This window comes from Macaca nemestrina, chromosome 20 (genome assembly GCF_043159975.1).
Source record: "Macaca nemestrina isolate mMacNem1 chromosome 20, mMacNem.hap1, whole genome shotgun sequence".
In the NCBI taxonomy this organism is placed as follows: Eukaryota; Metazoa; Chordata; class Mammalia; order Primates; family Cercopithecidae; genus Macaca; species Macaca nemestrina.
In genome coordinates this window covers 1,200,695-1,227,378 of record NC_092144.1, presented here as the reverse complement: position 1 = coordinate 1,227,378, position 26,684 = coordinate 1,200,695, and the positions used below count along the sequence as shown (strand labels likewise).

At 59.2% G+C, this 26,684-nt stretch overlaps 1 protein-coding gene across 7 annotated transcripts; it reads right to left on the bottom strand.

Annotated features, from left to right (window-relative positions):
• Positions 1–204: 204 nt before the first annotated feature.
• Positions 205–25,779, bottom strand: LOC105487291 (ATP binding cassette subfamily A member 7). Of its 7 annotated transcripts, none has more exons than XM_071086791.1 (48): positions 25,668–25,779; positions 25,134–25,264; positions 24,439–24,641; positions 24,263–24,356; positions 23,895–24,036; positions 23,691–23,803; positions 23,470–23,552; positions 23,042–23,122; positions 22,619–22,829; positions 22,397–22,536; positions 22,097–22,213; positions 21,494–21,661; positions 21,000–21,229; positions 19,832–20,008; positions 19,238–19,460; positions 18,884–19,105; positions 18,608–18,809; positions 17,306–17,416; positions 16,871–17,042; positions 15,370–15,501; positions 15,128–15,267; positions 14,845–14,982; positions 14,305–14,489; positions 14,145–14,217; positions 13,173–13,375; positions 12,864–12,912; positions 12,591–12,695; positions 12,354–12,508; positions 12,001–12,125; positions 11,817–11,915; positions 11,345–11,599; positions 10,763–10,795; positions 10,460–10,637; positions 10,203–10,372; positions 9,631–9,808; positions 9,286–9,401; positions 8,383–8,527; positions 8,172–8,295; positions 7,378–7,507; positions 7,185–7,305; positions 7,040–7,102; positions 3,833–3,939; positions 3,412–3,553; positions 2,079–2,213; positions 1,894–1,997; positions 1,502–1,594; positions 594–834; positions 205–495 (listed from the first exon to the last, which is right to left on the bottom strand). In XM_071086791.1, exons 3-48 carry the CDS (start codon positions 24,502–24,504, stop codon positions 340–342), a joined length of 6,447 nt encoding a protein of 2,148 aa, XP_070942892.1. In that variant the 5' UTR covers positions 24,505–24,641; positions 25,134–25,264; positions 25,668–25,779; the 3' UTR covers positions 205–339. The 7 variants fall into 7 exon arrangements, with proteins under 7 accessions (XP_070942892.1, XP_070942891.1, XP_070942894.1 ...); XM_071086790.1 differs by having other exon boundaries at positions 25,125–25,270; positions 25,668–25,767; XM_071086793.1 differs by having other exon boundaries at positions 24,439–24,511; positions 25,125–25,270; positions 25,668–25,767.
• Between the last annotated feature and the right edge of the window lie 905 nt (positions 25,780–26,684).

Sequence of the window (26,684 nt, the reverse complement as noted above, 5' to 3'; positions counted from 1 at the left end):
TGGGCTGGCCACAGAGGCATTTACAGCTGGGGTCCAGTTAGCTGTAGACACACTCACACCTGTGTCCTACGAATCGTCACTTGGCCTATACAGGCACACTCAGCTTGCAAGGGGCCAGCCATATCCACACACATGTGCAGGCAGCTGTGTGGACATGTGTGCAACCTGGTGCAAGAACACACATGCACATGGTTTCACCACCACTGCTTCTCTCCAGCCTTCTCTTTATTTTCTCCAGGGCACCAGCCCCTCTGCCAGCCTAAGTCCAGGGCGCCTGGGCACTCTACCCTGCCCTTGCCATTCCCAGGGCCTCCCCGCGGCCCTGCAGGGGAGGGAGGCTCAGAGCACAGTCTCCTCAGTGCTAGGGTCATCGAGAAACTGGCTGATGCGTTTGGGGCGCTGCAGGCCTGGCGCGGGGTCCACTCCCACTCCTGCCTCCTTGTGCTCCTCTGCGTCCTCATCCTTCCCCTGGTCCTCGGAGAAGTACAAGAATACCTGGCGGTGGGCGGTCCAGAGGGGACAAGAGGGGCGGTCAGCCCACAGGCCTGGCCCCCAGCCTGCCTCCCCCAGCCCGACCCCGGCGCCGTGATCACCTCCTCCAGCATCGTCTGGCTCACAGAAAAGTCCTCCACGCCGTGCTCTGCGCCGTGCACCGCCAGCACTCCAAAGACGCGCGCCAGGGCGCAGCGCCCTCCCGGCGGCAGCTGGAAGCGCAGGCGGCATCCGTGTGCCTCGCGCAGCTCCGCCCCAGGGAACTCGGCCGCCACGAAGGCCGCTGCCGGCTGGGACCTCTCGGCGGGAACCCGCAGGGTCAGTGTGTGGCCGGCCGCGAATCTGCAGTGAGTGGGGCCAGGGCTACCGGATAGTGCCTTTCCCAGGTCCCACCTCAGCTCAGCTCACCCTCCAGCCCCTACTACTCTCCGGCCCCGCCCCATCCTTGTACCTATGTTAGTGATCAAGTGGTCCTCCCACCTCAGTCCCCCCACCCCCACCCGCGTAGCTGAGACCACAGGCACATATCGCCATGTCCAGCTAATTAATTTTTTATAGAGATGGGGTCTCCCTAGGTTGCCCAGGCTGCTCTCGAAGCTATCACTCCACTTGACTCTTCTTTCGGACACTCCTCTTTTGCCTTTGCACCCTACCCCCGCCCACACAATAAATACCCCCACCCACTTTCCTATGGCCCCACCCAATAACCGGCCCTCCCCTAACTCCACCCATCAACCCACCCTCACCTCTCCAGGCTGCACCTGCTCCAGCGCACACCTGGTTATGCCTTCTGAATCCACCCAGAGCCCCCCGCTCCTGGTCCTGCACGCCGAGCACACCCCAGCCTGTCTCGCCCCCTCAGTCACCCCTGCAGGACAATCTAAAGCCCTGGCCATCTCTCCAGTCGAAGCCAAACTTTCCTCACCTGGCCCTACGTCTGGCCTCTCCCCTGAGCCCACCTACGTGCCCACCCTCACCCCACACCTTCCTGGAGGCCCCGCTCGCTCACCTGCCCTTGAGATGTTGCGGGCTGCCCAGGCAGCAGAACCGCCCATTCACCATGATGGCCAGGCGTGAGCAGAGCGCTTCACACTCCTCCATGCTGTCGGGACCCGGCACCACGAGCTCTGTTGAGGCCTGGGCCACCTGTGCCTGGCGCCACACTGCCTGCTTCCCCGGGCCTGGACCACTCTTCCGGTGTGGACGTCTCCCCACCCTTCCCCAGAGCGTTCTCATCCTGGCGCCGCGTCCCACCTCTGTGTGTCCTTACACCACGCGTCCTGGCGCCCTCGCCCCACCAGGGCCAGGACCCCCCCATCCCCTGTGGCCTTGTGTTTTGGGGATCTCTCTCCAGGCCTGGATCGCCTTAACCACAGCCCAGGACACCCGCGCCCGGCGCACCTGTGGGAGGTGAGCATCACTGAACGGCCCTCCCGCACCACGGCCAAAAGGCTGTTCCAGAGGAAGCGCCGTGCGCTGGGGTCCATGCCTGTGGTCGGCTCGTCCTGGGCAGCATGGAAAATCCCATAAGCAAGGCCCCGCCTCTGTCGCGGGCCCTACCCCACCCCGGCACCTCCCCCACGCACCAGAAACACCATGGCTGGGTCCCCAACCAGTGCCACGGCCGTCGCCAGCTTGCGTTTGTTCCCTCCGCTGTAGTTGCCTGCAGGCCGGTCTGCGTACCATGAGAGTCCCAGGCGCGCTAGGCCCGAGCCAGCAGTCTGTGGGGTGGGGCCAAAGTGGGCATGGGACTCATATTGATGACTAAGGGGCAGGGCCACAGTGTGGCGGGGCCAGCACTGAGTGTGGAGCAGGGGCACAGTGGGCATGGGGCAGGGCAAATGTGAGAATGGGACAGAGCCATAGTGTGGTGGGGGCAGCGTGAGTGTGGGGTGGGGCCTTGGTGTGGGTGGAGCTGGGATGGGTATGGAGCTGGGCCATGGAATGGGTGGATCCAACATGGGTATGGGGTGGGGCCATGGTGTGATGAAGGCAGCATGGGTATGGGCGGGGCCATGGTGTGGGTGGAGCCAGCATGAGTATGGGGCTGGTCCATGGTGTGGGTGGAGCTGGAATGGGTATGGAGCTGGGCCATGGTGTGGGTGGAGCCAGCATGAGTATGGGGCGGGTCCATGGTGTGGGTGGAGCTGGGATGGGTATGGAGCTGGGCCATGGAATGGGTGGAGCCAGCATGGGTATGGGGCGGGGCCATGGTGTGGGTGGAGCCCACATGGCTATGGGATAGAGCCATAGTGTGGGTGGAGCCAGCATGAATACGGGGTGGGGCCATGGTGTGGGTGGAGCCAGCATGAGATGGGGCAGGGCCATGGTATGGGTGGAGCCAGCATGAGTGTGGGGCGGGTCCATGGTGTGGGTGGAGTCAACATGTGTATCGGCGGGGCCATGGTGTGGGTGGAGCCAGCAGGGGTATGGGGCCGGGCCAGAGAGGGCATGGGATGGGAAAGGCTGAGAGTGGGGCAGGCCAGGGCAAAGCCAGGACCCCCGGGCAGATAGAAGAGACAGTGAAAGGGCTGCAAACTGGGAACGGCCAGAGTGAGAAGCTGACGGTGAACCCAGCGAGAAAGGTGCGAAGCCCTAGGGGTGAGGCGGAAGAGGAGCAAGTGGGCAGGGCCACAGCAGGAAGACTCAGGGAGAGAGGGGCTACGTGCAGCGGAAGAAAGGGTAGGTGGATCAATGAGAATGTCGGAACTTGGTGGGGCGGGACAAAGAAGCGGGCTAGCCAAATCCCTATTGGACCAGGATGGGTGACAGAGGCATAAGGGAAAGAAGCACGATCTGGGGGCAGGGACACGGGTGGAGCCAAGGCGAGAGTGTGCAGGATTGGGCCAGGCTTTAGGGGCACGGCCTGAGTCGGATGGGCCCTGGGAGGTGAGAGCAGTGGAGGCAGAGTGGGCTCACCTGGGCAAGCTGGGTCTCCGGGACACCGCGCAGGCGCGCAAACAGCTCCAGGTGCTCACGGCCCGTCAGCAGCTCAAAGATGGCATCGGATTGAGGGCAGTAGCCCATGCTGAGGTGTGCAGCACTGGGTTCCTGGGCCACGCTGGGGTGGGGATGCAGGGGGCTCAGAGAGCTGGCTAGTCCCTGACAATACTGTTGGCTAACACAGGGGTCTCAGGGCCCACCCATCCAGGGCCACGATGGTAAGGGACAAGGGTGTCTCAGGGCCTGGTCCGCGTGTGGGATGTAGGGGTGCACGCGTCCCAGAGACCATGCAGGTGTGGGGCCATGAGCCCAGTCCATGCACGGGAGGTGGAGGGATGGGGAACAAGGACGTCAGGGCCAACCCTGCCCCACCCCGACCCTACCCGGTGCCCCTCACCTGTGGCCTGCCAGCACAGCCTCGCCCCCGCTGGCCAATGTGTCCCCAGTCACTATGCGAAACGTGGACGTTTTCCCTGCTCCGTTCACGCCCAGCAGTCCAAAACACTGCAGGGATGCCCACAGATGGTACTCAGTGAGGCCTCAGGCCCTGGTTCCAGCACCTCTGATTTCTTTTTTTCTGAGACCAAGTTTTGCTCTTGTTTCCCAGGCTGGAGTGCAGTGGTGCAAGCTTGGCTCACTGCAACCTCCGCCTCCCGGGTTCAAGCAGTTCTCCTGCTTCAGCCTCCCAGGTAGCTGGGGCTTCAGGCATGCACCACCACGCCCAGCTAATTTTTGTATTTTTTTTTTTAGTAGAGATGGGGTTTCACCATGTTGGCTAGTATGGTCTTGATCTCTTGACCTCGTGATCCGCCTGCCTCGGCCTCCTAAAGTGCTGGGATTACAGGCGTGAGCCACCGCGCCCGGCCTCTTTTTTTCTTTTCGTTTTTTTATGAGACGTAGTCTTGCTTTGTCACCCAGGCTGAAGGGCAATGGCCCGATCTCGGCTCACTGCAACCTCCATCTCCTGGGTTCAAGCAATTCTCCTGTCTCAGGCTCCGGAGTAGCTGGGACTACAGTAGTACACCACCAAGCCCAGCTAATTTTTTGTATTTTTTAGTAGAGATGGGGTTTTGGCGTGTTGACCAGGCTGGTCTCGAACTCCTGATCTCAAGTGATCCTCCCACCTTGGCCTTCCAAAGTGCTAGGGTTACAGGTGTGAGCCACCATGCCCGGCCTCAGCACCTCTGATTTCTGAGTGTCCACATGGAGGGCCGTGTTTGGGGCCCCAGGGGAGCTGGGCAGATATTGGGGTATGTAGCGAGGCATAAAGCTGTCACTTAGCAGGGAATGGCTTTTGGCACACAGTGGGTCCCCCATAAAAGCCGTATGCAGCAAGTGTTCAACAAATATCAGGGCATGAGCTTTCCATATGTTTCCTGGCATACTGTGTGTACTTAGGCTGGGTACACAGTCAGCCCAAGGTGGAGAGGTTGGCCAGCACACAGTAGGGGCTTAGTAACGATATACTGTCGGCCAGGCCTGGTGGCTCACACCTGTAACCTCAGCACTTTGGGAAGCCAAGGCGGGCAGATCACCTGAGGTCAGGAGTTCAAGATCAGCCTGGCCAATATGGTGAAACCCTATCTGTACTGAAAATACAAAAAGTAGCCGGGTGTGGTGGCGCATACCTGTAATCCCAGCTACTCAGGAGGCTGAGGCAGGAGAATTGCCTGAACCCGGGAGGCAGAGGTTGCAGTGAGCTGAGATCACACCATTGCACTCCAGCCTGGGTGGCAGAGCGAGACTTTGTCTCAAAAAAAAAAAAAAAAAAAAAAAAAAACGCCAGGTGTGGTGGCTCACACCTGTGATCCCAGCACTTTGGGAGGCCAAGGTGGGTGGATCATTTGAGGTCGAGTGCAAGACCAGCCTGGCCAACATGGTGAAACCCCGTCTCTACTAAAAATACAAAAATTAGCTGGGCATGGTGGTGTGTGCCTGTGGTCCCAGCTACTCGGGAGGCTGAGGCTGGAAAATTGCTTGAACCCGGGAGGCAGAGGTTACAGTGAGCCAAGATTGCGCCATGGCACACCAGGCTGGGTGACAGCAAGACTCCATCTCAAAAGAAATATATATATATTATATATATATATAAATTCCTATTTATATTTATATTTTTATATATCTATAAATCCCATATATATACACACACACACACATACTGCAATGTGTGCTAACAAACAGCACTTGTTTGCAGATGTATACCAGCCCTAGTAGGTGGCCAATAAGTGGCACACAGCAAATAAATTTGCACATAGTTCAAGGGTGCTTGAATGTGAACTGGTACAAAGCAGGTGCCTGATCAATGTTGGCTGTGACAAGTGCTTGATATAGATGTGTATATAACAGGGGTCCAGTAAATTCTATTGGTATTTGATAAACGTTGATGGACACAAAAGTATTCAGTACACCTCTTTAGTGAGCACAGTGTGTGTTTAATAGATGTAAGCAGGCAGTAGGTGCTTAATGAGGTTTTGCTGGCTCAAAATAAAAGCACAGACCAGGCGCGGTGGCTCACACCTGTAATCCCAGCACTGTGGGAGGCTGAGGTGGGCAGATCACGAGGTCAGGAGATCGAGACCATCCTGGCTAACACGATGAAACCCCGTCTCTACTAAAAAATACAAAAAACTAGCCGGGCGGCCAGGCGCGGTGGCTCAAGCCTGTAATCCCAGCACTTTGGGAGGCCGAGACAGGCGGATCACGAGGTCAGGAGATCGAGACCATCCTGGCTAACACGGTGAAACCCCGTCTCTACTAAAAAATACAAAAAACTAGCCAGGCGAGGTGGCGGGCGCCTGTAGTCCCAGCTACTCGGGAGGCTGAGGCAGGAGAATGGTCTAAACCCGGGAGGCGGAGCTTGCAGTGAGCTGAGATCCGGCCACTGCACCCCAGCCTGGGCGACAGAGCAAGACTCTGTCTCAAAAAAAAAAAAAAAAAAAAAAACTAGCCGGGCGAGGTGGCGGGCGCCTGTAGTCCCAGCTACTTGGGAGGCTGAGGCAGGAGAATGGCGTAAACCCGGGAGGCGGAGCTTGCAATGAGCTGAGATCCAGCCACTGCACTCCAGCCTGGGCGACAGAGCGAGCCTCTGTCTCTAAAAAAAAAAAAAAAAAAGGCCAGGCGCAGTGGCTCATGCCTGTAATCCTAGCACTTTGGGAGGCCAAGGTGGGCGGATCACGAGGTCAGAAGATCGAGACCATCCTGGCTAACACAGTGAAAACCCGTCTCTACTAAAAATACAAAAATCAGCCGGGCGTGGTGGTGGGCGCCTGTAGTCCCAGCTACTTGGGAGGCTGAGGCAGGAGAATGCCATGAACCCAGGAGGTGGAGCTTGCAGTGAGCCGAGATGGTGCCACTGCACTCCAGCCTGGGCGACAGAGAGAGACTACGTCTCAAAAAAATAAATAAAATAAAATAAAATAAAATAAAAATAGGAGCACAAATATTGGCACACAGTAGGTGCCCAATAAAAGGTGGTGGATGCACAGTAGTTGCTCAATAAAGGGCCGTGGGCACATAGTAGGTGTTCAGTAAAGGATGATGGGGAGGGCACTCAGTAGGGCAGCCTCTCACTTTCCCTGCACCAGGCCTCCACCCCTGGACTCACCTCACCAGGGGGGATCCCCAGGCACAAACGGTCAACAGCTGGCATCCTCTGCCCATGGTATACCTGGAAGAGTGCAGGTCCTTCAGAAAGGTGAGTGGGCCAGTGGGAGCCCCCCCAACCCAGCAGTCAACCTGGCCACACCTACCTTGGTCAAGTTCCTCAGCACCAACACATCTCCCTGGGTGGCTCCTTGGACCACCCGCTCCCGTTCACGGGCTACATCTTCATCCTCCAATCCCAGGGGTGGCAGGGACCTCACCTTGGGTCTGGGGACAGAACATATGTGGGCCTAAAGTAGGTCCTTGGCCCCTGCCACCCTCTCTGTAGACCTGACTAACTGTGGCAGGAGTTGGCTTCGGTGCTGCAGCAGCAGTGTGAAGAGAAGGAAGACGGGCCCCTGTATCACCATGGCCAAGAGGTTCTTGCCGACCACCTCCCAGCGCAGGGGTGACTGGAACTGCCTGTCTCCTGTGGATATAGAAAAGAGGGACTGGGTCCATGAGAGTCTTGGTTTCTGGCCCCTTCACCGTCCATGTCACTCTGGATTCTTAAGGGAAAGGAGCACAAATTGGATAGGCCACTCAGCTGGAGTCTAATTGGCATAGAAAACAGAAGTTTTATCACCTTCCTTAATTAGAGGCTTAGGCCTCTTGTGATGTAATCTAAGACAGAATTAACTTTATATGGCTGCTTTCTTTTTTTTTTTTGAGATCGATTCTCGCTGTGTCGCCCAGGCTGGAGTGCATGGGCGCGATCTTGGCTCACTGCAAGCTCCGACTCCCGGGTTCATGCCATTCTCCCGCCTCAGCCTCTGAGTAGCTGGGACTACAGGTGCGCACCACCACACCCGGCTAATTTTTTGTATTTTTAGTAGAGACGGGGTTTCACCGTGTTAGCCAGAGTAGTCTCGATCTCCTGACCTTGTGATCCGCCCCCCTCAGCCTTCCAAAGTGCTGGGATTACAATATGGCTGCTTTCTTGTACCTCCAACTTGGCCCAATCTTGCGGCCACCTAAGAATCCTGGCTGTCTCCCTGGCGGGGCTGTTTGTCTCCACTGTGTATAATTAACTCTAGGTCTCCAAGGGTGCTAGCTATCTGTAGCCATGGCCCCATCTGACAGGAAGTTCTCACCCAAGCGCTCAAAGGCATCAGCCATGGCCTGGTTCCGCACCATGTCGATAAGCCCCCGGCCCAAGCAGAAGTGGGGGAAGATAAGGAAGACCTGTTTCAAGATCCGGCTCACCTCCTGCAGTTTCTGCTCAAGGGCAGCAAGAGGGATGTTGGTTAGGGGCTGAGTCCAACAACCCAACCCAGCCCAAGCCCCAGCCTCATGGTGCCCCACCTGATCAGAGAAGAGCTCAAGCACAAAGGTGGCCATACTTCCATTGATGCCAATAAAGAGGTTTATGCAGGTGAGTACCACATAGGCCGTGCTGGGCACGGAGAAGAAGAAGGAGGCTGGGTACATGAGCGGTGTGATCGACCAGCTGAAGGGACAATAGGAGTCACTGGAGTAACTACTCAGACTGAGAAGCCCAGAGAGGAATAAAAATCTCCATTCCCATCTTCTCTGCCTTAGACCTCGACATTTTCACCCAAAGCACATTTCTGTTTTTTTTTTTTCTTTCTCTTTCTCTCTTTCTATTTTTTAATTTTTTGAGATTGAGTCTCACTCTTTCGCCCAGGCTGGAGTGCAGTGGTGCAATCTTGGCTTGCTGCAAGCTCTGCCACCTGGGTTCACGCCATTCTCCTGCCTCAGCCTCCCGAGTAGCTGGGACTATAGGTGCAGGCCACCACGCCTGGCTAATTTTTTTATATTTTTAGTAGAGACGGGGTTTCACCATGTTAGCCAGGATAGTCTCCATCTCCTGACCTTGTGATTTGCCTGCCTTGGCCTTCCAAAGTACTGGGATTACAGGCGTGAGCCACTGTGCCCAGCCCTTTCTTCCTTTTTAGAGAAAAGGCTCTCTATGTTGCCCTCCTGACCTCAAGCAGTCCTCCTGCCTCAGCCTCCCAAAGTGCTGGGATTACAGGCGTGGGCTGCCTTAGACCTCTATTAATATGAGTCAGGACAAGATGAGCTTTTAAGGCCACCTTGGCACACCACTGAATTGAATCACACATGGTATCACCCCAGACCTCCATATCCTCTCCTTGGGAGCTGCTGTAGAGTTCTCTCAGCAGCATTGATGGGGAAGGCAGTAAGGGGCAGTAAGAATAGGCCCTGAGGGACTGGGGTCCTCACCCATACAGTAGTAGCAACAGCAGGAGAGCAGGCAGGTTGGCAGGGGCCACATATGCCCTCTGCTGGAAGGCCAGAAAGATGAGCACCACGATGCACGCTGGCACCAAATAGTTACACTGCATTGGAGATGGCAGTTACCTTTATCAGTGTGAAGGGGTGGGGACTACCACCCTCAGCCCTATTCCCACCCTGACCTCCTTGCTTTTTGAGAAGGAGGACACAAAGTCTCCCACAATCCTTAAGACTTTACCCAGGCCATCTTGGACAAGCCCCTGCCTAGAAGGGGCCAGACAGGGCAGTGGCAAGCAGTGGCTGGGCCCCCACCCATCCAAGCAGCCCCCGCACCATGTCCCAGAGAAAGTTGCCTAGCCAGTAGAGGGTGGGGGACAGGCCCCCCATGAGCTGCAGGTGCTTGGCTCGGGTGACTCGCTCCTCAATGAGGACAAGAGTGAAGCTGGCTGGGACGAAGGACATGGCAAAGACCACACAGATGGAGACGAGGACATCCACCGAGGAGGCCATCCTGGAGGTGAGGACATGAGGGCTATTGTAGGGTGAGGGCGCATGGGTTGCTCAGAGCAGAGCTGAACACGCCATTGATGGGACAAAGGTCTATGGGGCAGTCAGCAGTGGCAGAGATGGTGGGGGCAATTTAGGGATGACAGTGCCTGGGATTTGGCAGCAGAGGTTGTACAGGTCTCAAGACAGGATAAAGGTTGGTGGGACGAGGATGTGTTGGGGAGGCTGGGGCCCGTGGAGCCTGAGGAGGTCCCATTTCCCTGGTTTAGGGAGCAGAGGAACAGTTTCTGTCCCCCATTTATAAAGCAAGAGTATGTCAGGGTTCAAATCCAGTTCCCACCACCTCAAACGACAGAGAAACGGAGAAAGGGTAGGACATGAAGGGTGGAGGGACTCACAGTGCGGCCTCAGACAGCTGCTCCTTGGTGAGGTTCAAGGGGTGGTTGAGTGTGGTGATGCTGTGGGTGTGGCGGGCCGAGCCTGGGGGCAGGTGAGCACGTAGGAGTGCGTTGTTGGCTCGGTTGACAAAGGCCACCATGGAGTGCCAACCTTTGTTGTTGAACCAGATCTGGGTGGGGGTCAAGGTCATAGGGTCAGGAAAATGGGGTTGGACCTTGCTGTGACAGGACACCCACCTGTCACCCCCAGTTCCCACCTTGAGGCTGTCCTGAGAATCCAGGCTGTGAGTCCAGGCTGTGAGGTTATTCAGGACACGGTCGAGGGCCCCGCCAGGCAAGGGGCTCAGCAGCGCCCACAACTCCTCCACTGAGTGGCCCAACTCTTGGCCCGAGGGCAGGCTTGGGTCTCGGCCCCCCAGCGAGAATCCTCCATACCTATGAGGCCATGCAGGCAGGGAAGGGGAGCTGAGGGCCCGGGGGCTGGGAGAGCTCCCAGGGGGCAGGCAGAGGGCACGGGAGTGGAACTGGGGCAGGGGACCCCAAGCTAGACCCCTCCTCACCTGACCTCATTCACCCACTTCTTAGTCTTCAGGCTGTGGGAGAGACGGACAGAGACACAGGCAGAGACAGGGATGTGGGACAGAGAGAAACGGTGAGAGGGGCCTGCAGAGTCAAGGGTGAGACAAAAAGAGAAAAGAAGGCCAGGCGCGGTGGCTCCCGCCTGTAATCCCAGCACTTGGGGAGGCCAAGGCAGGTGGATCATCTGAGGTCAGGAGTTCGAGACCAGCCTGGCAACACGGTGAAACCCTGTCTCTACTAAAAATGCAAAAATTAGCCAGGTGCACTGGCACATGCCTGCAGTCCCAGCTACTTGGGAGGCTGAGGCAGGAGAATTGCTTGAACCTGGGAGGTGGAGGTTGCAGTGAGCTGCGATCACGCCTCTGCACTCCAGCCTGGGTGACAGAGGGAGACTCCATCTCAAAAAAAAAAAAAAGAGGAGAGGAGGGCACACAGGACCCCCAGCCCAGAGCCCCAGGCTGGGCATCCAACCTCTCCTCCACCTCCCCCAGTACCACACCAGCCCTACCAACCCAAGGACCCACGCTATAGCCAGGGAAACTGAGTCCCGGGGCATGGCTCACCCCTGGCGCACCAGGCGCGGGTAGGTCTTCACCAGGAAGTCGGATAGGTTCCGGCCCGTCAGGTTCTGAATCACTTCCCCAGAGCTGCTCACTGCCTGTGGCGGAGGGGGACCACCAGCTGCAGCCGGGCAGTCGGGCAACAGGCGCCGGGCGCCGGGCCGGCTACACTGGCAGTCTGGGGAAGGAGACTCTGGGGTCCAGTTGCCACTGGCCAAGACCTTGGCCACTTCAGCAGGAACTTCTGGCGCCGAGAACCTGCAGACAATGGGCTGTGCACACTCAGGGGCCCGGCAGGGTCAAGGTGCGGGACTGTGAGCACCCAGCTTCTGGGGGCTCCTGGAGACACAGAGGCTCCCAGCTCCCAGGTGGGCACAGGGGATGCTTCGGGTGCCCCCTGAGGCCCCTTGGCCAGGGACGAGATGGGAAAACAGGCCAGAGAGGGGCAAGGTCCAGGCCAACGAGATGCCGTCACCTGTTGGAGCTATTCTGCACGGAGGGCTCCTCCAGTCCTGCCTCCTGCAGCAGTGCCTCGAGCAGCCGGGCACGTCCAGGGTCCCCCGGGGCGTCCTCGCTGTGTGTGAGGGGAGATGGAGGGTCAGGGCTGTACCCCCAGATCCTTAGTCTTCCTGCCACCAGCCCCTTCCTTCTGCACCCACCTGAAGAAAGACACCTGAGCACCGTACATGGTGGGACTGAGCCGCAGAGCCGGGTAGTGCCCGAAAGGAGGCACGATGAGGCTGAACACAAGGGCCAGGCCCACAAAGAGGGCAGGCAGCACGATCTGGGGGACCAGCCCATCAGCTGCTGCTTCCACCCACCTTCCAGGCTTGCTTGCCCCTGTCCCTGCTCATGCTCTACAACCACCCATGGCTCCCCAGTGCCCTCAGTAAATGTGCTCTGGGTTGGGAATACACACGAGGGTAAGGGTTTGAATTAGGCCACTGAGTGGATGGCCAGGGTAGGGAACTCAGGGACTCCCATGCGACTCCCTGGTGCTGGCCCCCCTCACCTGCGCAAACAGGCCGCGGCGGCTGCGGCGGGCAAGCAGAAAGCGCTTGAGAAGCAGGGCCTGGAGCTGCTGGCGGGTCAGTGCCCAGCCCTGTACCCGGCCCACGGTGTCTGGCCCAGAGCCCTGCAGGGCCTGGGTCTCTGGGGCTGACCCAGCTGTGAGGGATGAGAGGGTCAGTGCTCACGCTGCTATGGGTGGGGGGCTGGGAGAACCACAGGGCCACTGGGGAGGACTTACCTGGCTCCCCATTCTCCAGCACTGTCTCTTCCGGTGGCATCTTGAGCCGCAGGGTCACATCTAGGCCAGCAATGCTGGAGCACGGGTGCTGCCCACAGCTGCCATCTGCAGGGCCATTGGGGTCAGGGTCAAAGTTGAAGATCACAGATCGGGGGATCAGAAATCAGGCATAGGGGTAAACGCTATGCCTTGGACCAGACTAAGCCAGGGATGGGAACTTGGTTTCAGTCCCACTCTGGATCGGGGTCAGGGGTCAGGGAGCTGCGGCCGCACCCTCTGTATTTGTGTCCGCAGCATAGTCCTCCACCACCTTCAGGAAGATCTGGGGAGACAAGCGGGGGGCTCAGAGCCTGGACACCCACAGGGGGAACTGGGGGCTTATGAGCCCCCCACCCCTCCTACACCATGGGTCCCCCGGACCTTCCCAAGGGACATCTGAGCCACCAGAGCTCCTCATGTGCCATGCCTCCTCCCTGAATGTCCTTGCTGCTCATAAACACACTGCTATTCATCCTTCAAAACACCACCTCCTCCAGGCAGCCCTCCTTCTGGCCCCACCTCACCAGCACCCAGGCCTCACACCTCCTCGAGGCTGGTGTCGGAGATCCCGTAGCCAGTGAGGCTCAGCTCTGCCAGTCGCGTGTCTAGCTCTTGGAAGAGTGTGGCGAAGCTGCCGTCATGGGCACCCGTGTAGGGCAGCACCAGCACCAGTTCGTGTGGCAGCTCCTCCACCAGCCGTGTCCCGGGCACCCAGTGCTGCACCAGGGCCAGCAGCTGAGGAGTGCCTGTGTGGACAGAGGGGTGCTTCAGAGAGCCCCAGCTCACGCCCCACCCCAGTCTCCCTGCGGAAGAGGCATTGGTGACCTGTGAGGGGACTGTCCCTGCAGGCAGAGATCAAGGTTAAGAACTTAGGCCAGGTGCAGTGGCTCACACCTGTAATCCCCACACTTTGGAGGCTGAGATAGGGGGATCACTTGAGGTCAGGAGTTTGAGACCAGCTTGACCAACATGGTGAAACCCCATTTCTACCAATAATACAAAAATTAGCCAGGCATGGTGGCACCCACCTGTAACTCCAGCTACTCGGGAGGCTAAGGCAGGAGAAATGCTTGAACCCAGGAGGCAGAGGTTGCAGTGAGCCGAGATCACACCACTGCACTCCAGCCTGGGCAACAGAGCAAGACTCAAAAACAAACAAAAAAAGAACTTGAGGGCAGCGCTGGACCTAGGGTAGGACGTTGGGGTAGGTTTGTCTCTGGGCTCAGCCCTGGTTGGGTTAAAGGTGGGGTCAGTGTTCAAATTCATCTCACGGTTCAGGCTCAGCCCAGGGATGGGGGACATCGGCTCAGGTCTGCAACTGCCCTCCTCCTCTTCCTCCCCCTCGTCCTCCTCCCACTCCCCCTCCCTCTCCTCCTCCTTCTCCCTCATCTTCCTCCTCCTCCTCCTTCCCCCCTCCTCCCCCTCTTCTTCCTCCCCCTCCCCCTCCTTCTCCTCAAATTAAGGCACAACCACCCCACTGCCCACCTGCTCTGGGTCTCCCACCCCGGCCCTCACCGACTCTGCTGCCCTGGCTGCTGTTCTTCTTTTCCTGCCCGGTGTCCATGCTGCCCTCCATGTCAGTGTCAGCCTGCGGGCAGAGAGGCACCAAGTAACTTGGCCTTCAGGGCTGAACAGAGTCCTGGAGGTCAGGGGTCAGGAGAAGGCTGGTCCCCACCTTCTCACTGGTGGTCAGGGGCAGGCGGGCCTTCACTAGCGTCAGGTAGTAGCCGGAGCCCAGTTGACGACGCAGGAAGAGTGGGGAGCCACAGCAGCACAAGCGACCCCCCGCTACCACAGCCACACGGTCTCCCAGCAGCTCCGCCTCATCCAGGTGGTGGGTGGAGAGGATCAGTGTGCGACCTAGGCATGGGGGACCAACCCACAACTACCATCAGGCCACCGGGTCTTTGCCCGAGCTGGGGCCTCTGCCAGGAGTTGTCTGCCCCATGAAGCAAACTCCTATTCATCCCTCAAAACCTCATCCCCAGAACCTCCTTGTCAGAAACCTTTCCTGGCCCCTTAGGCAGAATCCAGGGGAACCTCTGGCTACCCCCAACTCTTACTGTCTTGGTATTTGAGCAGCAGCCCCTAAATGCCATAGCAAGAAGTGGGGTCCATATGTAGCAAACTCCTACTCATTCCTCAAAACCCCATCCCCAGCACTTCCTTGTCAGAAACCTTTTCTGGCCCCTCAAGCAGAATCCCCAGCTCTGACCTTCTCGGTATTTGAGCAGCAGCTCCCAAATGCCGCGGCGGGAAGCAGGATCCACACCAGCTGTAGGCTCATCCAGGAAAACAACTTGGGAGCCGCCCACAAAGGCAATGGCCACAGACAGCTTCCGTTGCATCCCACCTGGTAGAGATGGGGAAGGGACCTCAGTGTGTTGCACCCAGCCTTGGGCAGGGCTGCCTACTCACATGGACCTCAACACCTGGCTTCCCCCAGCCCCCCTCCCTGTGAGATTCCCCCAGCCCCCCTCCCTAGGGATTGGGCTCACCAGAGAGGTGGCGAGTCTGCACACTCTGCTTGGAGACCAGCCCCACGTCCTGCAGCAGACGGTGCTGCTCGGGACCCACCGCAGCAGCACTCAGACCCTTCAGCCGCCCATAGAACCAGATGTGCTCGCCCACGGTCAGCCTGTGGCCAGTGCACAGAGCAGAGTGACCCACGTGGCAGGCAGAGTCCCAGAGGGCGTCCAGCCCCTTCCCACCACTGCACTCTGGGCCTGCCGAGACGCACATGTCAAACAACACGTTGTACTGGGGACAGATGCCCAGGTGGGGCCGGATGGCGGTCATGCTGGAGCGGACGTCGTGGCCCAGGATGAACGCAGAGCCCCCACTGGGTGGGAAGAGACCACTCAAGATGGACCTGTGGGCAGAGGGGTCTCAGAGCAGCCCCCTTCACAGAGTGCGACAACAGTTACAGAGCGCCTATTTTTACTTTTAAATTTTTTTTTTTTTTGAGACGGAGTCTCTATCTGTCATCCAGGCTGGAGTGCAGTGGGGTGATCTCGGCTCACTGCAAGCTCCGCCTCCCGGGTTCACGCCGTTCTCCTGCCTCACCCTCCTGAGTAGCTGGGACTACAGGCACCTGCCACCACGCCCGGCTAATTTTTTTTGTATTTTAGTAGAGACGGGGTTTCACCGTGTTAGCCGGGATGTTCTCGATCTCCTTACCTCCTGATCCGCCCACCTGAGCCTCCCAAAGTGCTGGGATTACAGGTGTGAGCCACTGCGCAGGCCTGGCCTCTTTTAGAACTTTCTGGCCAGGCGCGGTGGCTCAAGCCTGTAATCCCAGCACTTTGGGAGGCCGAGACGGGCGGATCACGAGTTCAGGAGATCGAGACCACCCTGGCTAACACGGTGAAACCCCGTCTCTACTAAAAATACGAAAACTTAGCCGGGCGTGGTGGCGGGCGCCTGTAGTCCCAGCTACTCGGGAGACTGAGGCAGGAGAATGGTGTGAACCCGGGAGGCGGAGCTTGCAGTGAGCTGAGATCTGGCCACTGCACTCCAGCCTGGGTGACAGAGCGAGACTCCGTCTCAAAAAAAAAAAAAAAACTTTCTAAGAAAATTTTTTTTTTTTTTTTTTTTTTTTTTGAGGTGGAGTCTAGCTCTGTCCCCCAGGCTGGAGTGCAGTGGCGCGATCTCGGCTCACTGCAGGCTCCGCCTCCCAGGTTCACGCCATCCTCCTGCCTCAGCCTCCTGAGTAGCTGGGACTACAGGCGCCCGCCACCTCGCCCGGCTAATTTTTTGCATTTTTAGTAGAGATGGGGTTTCACCGTGTTAGCCAGGATAGTCTCGATCTCCTGACCTCGTGATCCGCCCGCCTCGGCCTCCCAAAGTGCTGGGATTACAGGTGTGAGCCACCGCGCCCGGCCACAGAGCACCTATTAAATGCTACATCCAAAACCCTGTGATAGCCTCATTTTTATTTATTTGTTTATTTTTATTTTTTTGAGACAGAGTCTTGCTCTGTTGCCCAGGCTGGAGTGCAACAGCACAGTCTTGGCTCACTGCAACCTCCGCCTCCTGGGTTCAAGTGATTCTCCTGCCTCAGCCTCCCGAGTAGCTGGGATTACAGGCACGCACCACCACACCTGGCTTATTTTTGTATTTTTAGTAGAGATGGGGTTTCTCTCCCATTCGGGTGTATGGGAACCTTCTGATCCCTTTCCCATTGAATGGCTAGAGAAGCTGAGGCCCAAGGGAAGGGAAGGAGTGGTGGGGGCACTCACAGTGTCGTGGTCTTGCCGGCCCCGTTGTGGCCCAGGAAGGCGGTGATGTGGCCCTGGTAGAAGTCCAGGCTGAGTCCCCGCAGGGCTGGCTGCGGGCTGCCAGCAAAGTGCTTCTCCAGGCCGCGAACGGAGACCCCAGGACTCAGGCCAGGCGGTGCCTCCTCCACCAGCACTGCAGAGACGGGATGGACTCAGCCATGGAGGTCATGGGTGTCCCGGTGCCTGCAAGTCCCTTAGAGCTAGGCTGTGGAATCCGGGACCTGCTGGGCTGGGGCCTATAAAAGTTGGGGGAGCTTGGGGACTGCAGTGTGTTCAGGGCAGGCGTGAGGGTTGGGGTGTCCAGGTCATTGACATTGGCATCTGTGGAATCTCGTTTTGCGGGCAGAACTGGGCATCTAAGTGGGAAACCAGCTATTAAGCCTTGTAGGGCCTCACCCTTTGGGTCCAGCTGCATGGGGCACGGGGCTGGACTCTTGGGGGGCCGAGGTCCACACCAGTAGCTCCTCCGAAATGGAAAATTCCATGGTTCAGGGATCCCATACTGGCCTGGGGGGAGGGGCACTGGTTATCACTTAGCCCACCCCCCGGAATGTACTAGTTTTTTTTTTTTTTTTTTTTTTGAGACGGAGTCTCGCTCTGTCCCCAGGCTGGAGTGCAGTAGCACGATTTCCGCTCACTGCAAGCTCTGCCTCCCGGGTTCACACCACTCTCCTGCCTCAGCCTCCTGAGTAGCTGGGACTACAGGCACCCGCCACCATGCCTGGCCAGTTTTTTGTAGAGACGGGGTTTCACCGTGTTAGCCAGGATGGTCTCCATCTCCTGACCTCGTGATCTGCCTGCCTCGGCCTCCCCAAAGTGCTGGGATAACAGGCGTGAGCCACCGCGTCCAGCCTTTTTTTTTTTTTTGAGACTGAGTTTCACTCTTGTTGCCCAGGCTGGAGTGTAGTGGCTCGATCTTGACTCACCACAACCTCCACCTCCCAGGTTCAAGCAATTCTCCTGCCTCAGCCTTCCTGAGTAGGTGGGATTACAGGCATGCGCCACCACGCCTGGCTAATTTTGTATTTTTAGTAGAGATGGGGCTTCTCCATGTTGGTCAGGCTGGTCTCAAAATCCCAACCTCAGGTGATCCACCTGCCTCAGCCTCCCAAAGTGCTGGGATTACAGGCGTGAGCCACCGCACCTGTCCCAGTTTTTTTTTTTTTTTTTTTTTTTTTTTTAGCAGATGGGGGTCTCATTCTGTCGCCCAGGCTGGTACGATCATGGCTTACTGCAGTCGGGACCTCCTAGGCTCAAGTGATCCTCCCACCTCATCCTTCCAAGTAGCTGGGACTACAGGTGTGTGCCACCACGCCCAGCTAACTTTTTGTAGAGATGGAGTCTCACTATGTTGCCCAGCCTGGTCTCAAACTCCTGGACTCAAGCGATCCTCCCGCCTCGGCCTCCCAAAGTGCTGGTATTACAAGTGTGAGCTACAGTGCCCAGCGACTGTGCCAGCTTCTGGCCACACACCTGGAATCAGGGCGTCCAGGTGTAGGGGCTAAGAAACCCCACCCACCACCTGCCTCAGGCCGCACCCCTCCAGTGCAGCCACCTGCATGCCTGTGCCAGGAAGCCCCGCCTTCTCTCCAAGGGAATAAGTCTCTCGGTACCAAACGGCCTGGAGGTCATGCCCCTAGCCCATCCTCCCGCAAAGCAGGTGCGACTTGGCCCAGAGCCCCGTGCCCTACGGCCCACCTGGGCACACAGCTTCCAGGTACCAGGTGGCGAGGCTGTAGAGCGCCGCGTCCAGCAGCAGAAGGCCAGAGACCTGGGCCAGGCTGAAGACATCTGCTGTGGGCTGGGTGCCCACGTTGTGCCACTGCGCGCCCTCGCCCTGCTCCTCCAGCAGCGCCAGGCTCTCGCAGCCGAAGCCGAAGGCCACGGGCGACAGCAGGCTCTGCAGAAAAGCGGGCGGTCAGTAAGCGGCCGAGGCGGGGGGCGTCCCCCACCCACGCCCGACCGGGCTCTCACCGCGGCCACGCGGCCACCCGCCGGCAGCCGGTCCCGCCAAGCCACGCACAGCACGTAGGGCAGATAGAGGGAGAAGTAGGCCAGGCCGCCGCAGGCCGCAGCCAGGTTGGCGCGGGAGAAGAAGGCGCTGAGCAGGAAGCTCTGGGTCACCGTGGCCACGGCGAAGGCCGCCAAGAACAGGAAGACCACGCCCGGGTGGCTGTAGGGGAGGATGTCCCCCAGCTGTGGGAGGCGATGGGAGCTCAGGTCCAGCTCCTGGATTGGCCCGGGGGGCGCGCACCCACGCGGGGCAGCTTCTGCCTGCCACCCTCCTGCGCACTCATTCTGCAACTGGGCAGGCCGACGCGCGCCCACCTTGAGCACCAGAACCAGCAGCGCGGCGCTGAGCAGGAAGGGCCCGAGGCAGCTGAGGAACCAGCCGAGCCAGAGCACCCCGCGGCTGAGCCCCATGGCGCGCATGGTGTCCCGCAGCCGTGTCTCCTTCTCCCGCACCACGGCCTTCACCGTCAGCGTCACGGAGTAGATCCAGGCCAGCGTCAGGAAGAGCGGCAGCGACCGGCTCAGCACACGCAGGAACCTGGGGTGGGGACGGCTGGGGTGGAGGCCAGAGACCCTCCGCAGACTGCCCCACTCCCCCCACCATCTGGCACGACTGGTTCGTGTCCCGGGATCTCAAGACGGGAAGATTCGCCTCCCTGTTCCTTGGACCCTGATCCAGCCAGCCTCGGGCTCCCAGGCATCAGTGCAGGCCAAGCTCTCCCTGTGCCGGGAGACCCCAGACCCTCAGAGTCCCCTGCTCCTCCCGCTGTAGCAGGTCACGTGGAGTGGTGTAAAGGTGCCAACTTCGCAGCCTGGACCGCAGAAAGGTTCCCAACAGAGCCTGGGCTCACCCCTACACCCGGGACCTTCCCGCCGCGGGGGACAGCGGGGAGGGGTGCCAGAGCTCACACGTCATCCACATAGCACGGATAGGGCATCTGCTGCAGGTAGAGGCCGGCCCGGGGGACGGCGCCGCTGAGCACGCGGACGGCTGCGCGCTCCACCAGGTCCTGCAGGTACACGAAGCCGCCCCACACGTAGCGCAGGTCGGTCAAGGGGTCCGCAGCTGGGCCAGGGTCCCAAAACCTGCGAGAGGGGTATGGTGGCAGGTTGTAGGGAAGGGCTAGAAACTCTCAGGGCCCCGCCCTGAATAACTTTTTTTTCTGAGACTGGGTCTTGCCCTGTCGCCCAGGCTGGAGTGAAGAGCTGCGATCATAGCTCACTGCAGCCGTGACCTCCCGGGATCAAGTGATCCTCCCACCTCAGCCGCCCAAGTCGCCTGGCTAATTTTATTTATTTATTTATTTATTTATTTGAGACGGACTCTCGCTCTATCGCCCAGGCTGGAGTGCAGTGCGGCCATCTCGGCTCACTGCAACCTCTGCCTCCCGGGTTCAAGGGATTCTCCTGCCTCAGCCTCCCGTGTAGCTGGGACTACAGGTGTGTGCTACCACGCCCGGCTAATTTTATGTATTTTTTAGTAGAGATGGGGTTTCACCGTATTACTCAGGATGGTCTCGATCTCCTGACCTCGTGATCCTCCCGCCTCGGCCTCCCAAAGTGCTGGGATCACAGACGTGAGCCACCACGCCCGGCCCATGGTGGCTAATTTTTAAAGACATTTTTCTTGAGGTTGGTGGGGGTGGTGGAGGGCGGGGGCCTCACTGTATTGCCCGGGCTAGTCTCGAACACCTGTCCTCGAGAGATTCTCCCACCTTGGCCTCCCAAAGTTCTGAGATGACAGGCGGGATCTACTGTGCTCAGCACCCGGTGCAATTTCAGCTCCACCCTTATTCCAGGGGTGTAATGATACACTTGGCTCCGCCCACCATTGCCCTCAACCTATACCTGCTCTAATCTTATCCCAGGCCCATGGCCACGCCCCTCATGCACCTAGGCCCCGCCTATCACGGGCCCCTATTGGTCTAAGGAACCCTGGGCTCTGGCTACTATACCGCTGTTGATACAGCCCAGATCCTGTCTATCATGGTCTCCAATAGGCTGAATGCTGCCTGGCCTCACCCACCACGCTCTTGGCCCCGCCCAGTCCCTCCTCCTCCCCCCCCCCTCGCCTGACCTGTCCCTGATCTTATTGGTCCTGGTGACCACGTCAATGTCCATGCGGATTTTGATGCGCACGTGACCCGGGCCTAGGTCTGGGGTTGGGTGTTCAGTGGGGTCTGAAGAATCCTCAGGTCCCAAGAAGACGACGCCGGCCCAGAATCGATGTTCCGCGAGCAGTTGCAGGGCCCGCGACACCAGGGCTGCCTCTGAGGGTGCCGCCTCCAGCTTGTCCAAGGACAGGCACTGTGGGATGCGGGGTGAGTCCTAGGCGCTGGGGTCTGCCTGCCTCCTAGACCACTCCGCTGCTCCCCCTGGACCTCGGGGCTGTGCCATGTTTTCCCCTTATAGGCCCAGTGTGGGGCCGGCTCCCTCCTGAGATCTCTGCAAATCCCAGGCTCTTACTAAGGCCGGGCCCGCCTCCCTCTCCCTGGGAACACCAGGGTGGGAACCCCAGGGTGGGCCCTGCCTCCACGCTGAAACAGACCCCGCAGGTGGACGGCCCCTCACCTCCGCCACTCGGCCCAGCGTGCCCACCAGGCGCCCCACATCAGCATGTGCCTCCTGCCAGCTGTAGCCACCGCTCCCAGGGTCCAGGAAGGATCGCAGGGCCTCCATGCGCTCCTGGCCTCCAGGCGTGGGCTGCCTTCTTCCTTCGTCCTGCATTTGCAGGAGCCGCTGGGGGGCGCAGGTGAAAGTGAGAGTCTGGATCGGGCGCAGTGGCTCATGCCTGTAATCCCAGCACTTTGGGAGGCCAAGGTGGGCGGATCACTTGAGGCCAGGAGTTCCAGACCAGCCTGGCCAACATGGTCTCTACTAAAAATACAAAAATTAGCTGGGAGCGTTGGCACATGCCTGTGATCCCAGCTACTTGTGAGGCTGAAGCAGGAGAATTGCTTGAATCCGGGAGGTGGAGGTTGCAGTGAGCCAAGATCTCGCCACTGCAGTCCAGCCTGGGCAACAGAGCGAGACTCCATCTCTTTAAAAAAAAAAAAAAAAAAAACACCACCAACACCAAAGTGGGGTCTGCATGGAGCCCGCCTTCCCATCCACCGGGCCCGTCTGCCCTCTCCACCAGGGAGCCACATCTCGCCTCCCCCGCCCCGCACACACCTGCAGCATGGCCACATTGGAACTGTCGTTCATGAAGGTGAAGATCCGGGGTCCCAGCACCTCCCACACCTCCTGGACATCCCTCAGCAGGGCCAGCTCCTCAAAGGTCCGGTTCACCTGCGGACAGCACCCCCTCCACTAATGATCCTTCACACGTGCTGATCTCCTTCCATCAGCTAACTCCTACTTCTTCAAACCCAGTTTCCATGACCCTCTGGCCTGGCTCTGAGCCACTGGACTGAGTGTACTGGATAGGCTCTGGCTGCCACCCTCCCGCCCCAGCATCCAGGCTACCCCCACCTGGGCCATGAGCTTCCGGGTAAAAGGTGTATCTGGTGCAAACAGCAGCTTCCCCAGGATCAGAGGCTTCAGGCGTCTCCAGAGCAGGCGGGACAGCGGATGGTTGTCCAGGGCTCCAATCAGCTCTGAGCAGGCGGGGCCTGGGATGGAGGTGCCATGAGGCCCTGCCCCCATGTCCACCGCTCCACTTCCCAGGAGGGGAAACCAAGGTCAGTCACTCACTCAGGCTGCTGTCCGGCAGGGCTGATTCTGGCTCCTGTCTCACCAGCTCCATCAGGTCACTAGCCTCATACCAGTTGAGGGAGGGGCCCACTGTGCTGCTAGGTCCCCTGGCACTGCAGAGGGCCTCAGACAGCAACTCCAGGGGCCCACCAGTCCCTCGGGGTCTGTGCAGCAGTGCCTGAAGCTCCACCAGGCTAGGCAGCGCCAGGATCTAGAGAGAGGTCACCAGACGGAGCTGGCAGCGATCCCAACTTCAAGCCCTAACCAGGGCAGGGCACTGGGTCAGGGGCAGCCTCTCCCTCTCTTGCTAATTCTCCTGAAGACCCACCCAAGAGAAGTGTCCGGGCTGCCCGAGACCCTCCCGGTGCAGGCTGCCCGCCAACGTTGCCTGCATGGGGGTTGAGGATGGGTGGGGCCTCGTACCTCCTGGGCCAGGTCCTCAGCTGCCTCCAACAAGCTCTGCAAGGGCTCCTGGGCTTGGCCCAGTGCCAACCCCAGGGATTCCTGGGGAGAAAGACCACAAGGGTGACAATGACTTTGAGCGCTCACTAGGGGTCCAGCGCTCTGGCCAGTTCCCAGGCAGACCATACTATCATAGCCCTCACTTTACAAATAGGGAAACTGAGGCTCTGAGAGACACAGGGACTCATTCGAGATCTCACAGACAAGTCTTCATCACCGGGTCAGACACACTCTGTCTGGGCCCAGACAGGACAAGGAGTATCACTGCAGGCACCAGGGACAGCCTGGATGCCTGGAACGGGAGGTCCTTGGCCTGGGGTGGTGCAGTGCCAGGACATTCCCAGTGCAGTGTCCCAGGAAGTCAGCGCGGTCCCGTCCCCACGCCCTACCGTGCGCAGCAATGACGTCAGCAGCTCCGCGACGTCCAACATAGGTGGTTCCAGTGGAGACTGCTTGGTTGGTTGAGGCCGGGCTGGGGGAGGAGCACACAGGAGCATGGGGCTGGGGGGACGGTGGCCTGAGGCACCCACCCCCACCCTGTGCCCATTTCATGGCCGGGCAAGTCGAGGCTCAGAGCTCAGCCCTGCCAGAGGCCCCCCGGCCTCCTCACCTGTGCTGGGTGCAGCCCTCAGCATGGCGATCAGCTTCCCCAGGCCAGCCAGCGTCCTGTGGGCATTGGCCCCTCCCAGCACAGTGCGGGCATCGGCTAGCAGCCGGGAGACCCTGGGGACAGAGAGAGGGCAGGAGGCAGGGTTCCGGCAGGCACTGCAGCCCCTCGTTTGCAGGCTGGCCACACCCACTGCCTCTGGCTCACAGGGAATTGTTGAAGTTGCTCAGACGCCCGGGCTCCTCGCCCAGTGTCAGCTGTGGGAAGCAGGTGTTGTTCATGTTACAGATGAGACCCTGGAGCCAGGGCACGGTGCCCGCCGATGGCAGTGGCTTGTTGGGGAAGTGGCCTGCGGGGAGATGCCCGGTGCTGAGGCCCCGTGGACTCTGTCTGACTCCACCCCCATCGGGTCGCCCGGCACTGCTTGTATGCCTCCAGCGACGGAGAGCTCACTCCCATGCCATGTATTGGCGGTCTGGTGAAGGCTCCCTGACATGCACTGGGGATCCCTGTGCTCGGGGGACCCGTCTGCCTTCCCCTACACAGGCAAAGTGCCTGGCCGCTGGGGGGCTCACATTCATGGTGCTCCAGGGGCGGGTGGGAGTGGCGAACAGCCACCAGGATGAAGAAGAGGAAGAGAGGCCACAGCAATTCGACCAGAAGCTGGACCTGGGGGAGAATAGGTGGGAGATGGTGGGGGACAGTAGGGGCTGCCGGCCCACCCGGCCCTGGCCGCACACCGGGGTGTTACCGGCTGTCTCCGGCGATACATGGAATTCTTCCAGAGCAGCAACATCAGCTGTGTCCAGAAGGCCATGGTGAGACTGGGCGGGGGATGGGACAGAGAGGTCAGGACAACGGTCGGGCTGAAGACGTGCGATGCAGCTGTGGGCAACTCTCTGCCCTTCTCTGAACCTCATTCCTCTATCCCACAGCGCAGCGTTCCTGGAAGCTCTGATTAGAGTCAGGCGAACACTAGTCACTTGATAAAGGGACTCCGCTACCCCCAGGGGTGGAGTAAACCAATGGGAGCTCCACCCGCAGCCGTCCTCGCATCTCATTGGCTGCCAGGACTGTCGCTCTGCGTAGAGCTGACAGTTGGGGACTTAAAGACCATCCTCTAATCCTCCAGGGACCGAGTTTGGGCTTAGCGCTGTCGTCACCAGGCTGCACCGCAAGCCTCACCTGGAAGCCTCTTCCAGGTCCTGACCCCCAGCCTCCTGCCTGGCCCAGCCCAGGCAAGGGTTCCTTTCCCCTCACTGTTCTCCAAAAATAACAGCGACAAATATTGGCAGCGCTGGACATTTCACACGCCCAGAGGAAGTGCTAGATATCACCCCACTCTACAGAAGTGGAAACCGAGGCCCAAGAGAAAAAACGCAGGCACCCAGAGAGGCAGTCGCACAGCTGGAGACACGACCCCAGCTCTGCCCACACCTTATGTACCATGATCGCTCAGAAGGACCGCAGGAGCCAGGGGAAGAGTCAGGCGAAGGGGCTGGGATAGAGACTCCCGGAGCCAGCGATTCCTGATCTCTTTACAATGGGCCGGTTCACCGCTGACACAGATGGAGAATCTGAAGCTGACAGAGGGCAGGAAGTTGCTAAAGGTGACCGGGCCGGAGCTGGGACCTCGGACCCAGACCCTTACGCCAGGATTCTTTCCTTTACATCAAGCGGGACTTAGGATCTGGGGGAGCGGCCTCAGTTTCTCCATTTGTAAAATAAGGCAAGGGAGAGTGCAGTTCTAACGGGCCGGGGGCTGCAGGTGTGTGATTGGCAAAGGCCCTCTTAAGAGTCCTAGATGTCCGATGGCCTCCTTGAGAATTAGTGGTCAATTCAGCCGCCCTCAACACTCACCGGAAGGAAAGGAAGGGTCAGAGACTGGACCCCCTAATTCCCAGGGAACGTGCATCCCTCCCGGCCCCAACCCCGCATTCTCGAGTCTCGGGGTTTCCTCCCTCTCCGAGTCCTTCTCACCGTTCCAGGGGCTCCCCAGCTCTTGCCGCCTTCCCCCTGCCCAGCAGCAGGCAGGGAGCGCGGCGCCCTTACTTAAGCCAAGTGCCCCGAGCTTCCCCGCGCAGTTAGCAGCGCCGGGCCACGCCCTTGCCTCTGCACGCTGCTATTGGGCGGCCTGCCCGTCACTCACGGGACGGCTCCGTCGGAGCTGCGCGAGCCGAGGGAGGAGGCGGGATCACAGAAGGGCCTTGCTGAGCCGGGTTTCTTAAAGGGACCGCGCGGTTCTTGCTGCATCACCGTAGGGTGGCGGGGTGCCCGGCTGGTCCCAGGCGGACCGGCCTCCGGGAAAGAGGCTGAGCTGTCTTTGGGGAGCCAGGCTGCCTCCCCACGTTGCATAGCCGGCTGCAATACCGCAGCTCCGGATTGCAGGAGTTCCCTCTGTCCCTGCTGTCCCCGGGGCTGGCCAGGCTCTAGTCTAGTCCAGACTCTGGGACTCTACTTGTCCATCTGCAAAGTGGGGGTTCCACTAGAATCATTCGTTCGTTCATTCATTCCACGAACGCTTCTCGGTTTCTGCAGTTGGACAAGGCGATGGCAGAAGGAGGGGGGCCAACATTCTAGAGGCTCAGGTCATAATGGGTTACCCTGATCTTGAGGAAAACCCGTTTCCCACTCTGGAAGAGGAGTTTATTTCACAGGCTGGAGGTGAAGCTGAAATGGGAGTGTGTGGGTCCACAGCTTTGAAAGCGCTGGGGGGCCGGGCGCGGTGGCTCAAGCCTGTAATCCCAGCACTTTGGGAGGCCGAGACGGGCGGATCACGAGGTCAGCAGATCGAGACCATCCTGGCTGACACGGTGAAACCCCGTCTCTACTAAAAAATACAAAAAACTAGCCGGGCGAGGTGGCGGGCGCCTGTAGTTCCAGCTACTTGGGAGGCTGAGGCAGGAGAATGGCGTGAACCCGGGAGGCGGGGCTTGCAGTGAGCTGAGATCCGGCCACTGCACTCCAGCCTGGGTGGCAGAGCGAGACTCCGTCTCA

Excerpts from the sequence above, each read along its gene's own strand:
- LOC105487291 (XM_071086791.1), bottom strand. The coding sequence starts at position 24,504 with ATGGCCTTCTGGACACAGCTGATGTTGCTGCTCTGGAAGAATTCCATG. Across the intron at positions 22,537-22,618 it reads CCTGCCGGACAGCAGCCTGA|GCCCCGCCTGCTCAGAGCTG; the intron begins GTGAGTGACTGA and ends CCTCCATCCCAG. Across the intron at positions 21,230-21,493 it reads CGCTGGGCCGAGTGGCGGAG|TGCCTGTCCTTGGACAAGCT; the intron begins GTGAGGGGCCGT and ends CGCATCCCACAG.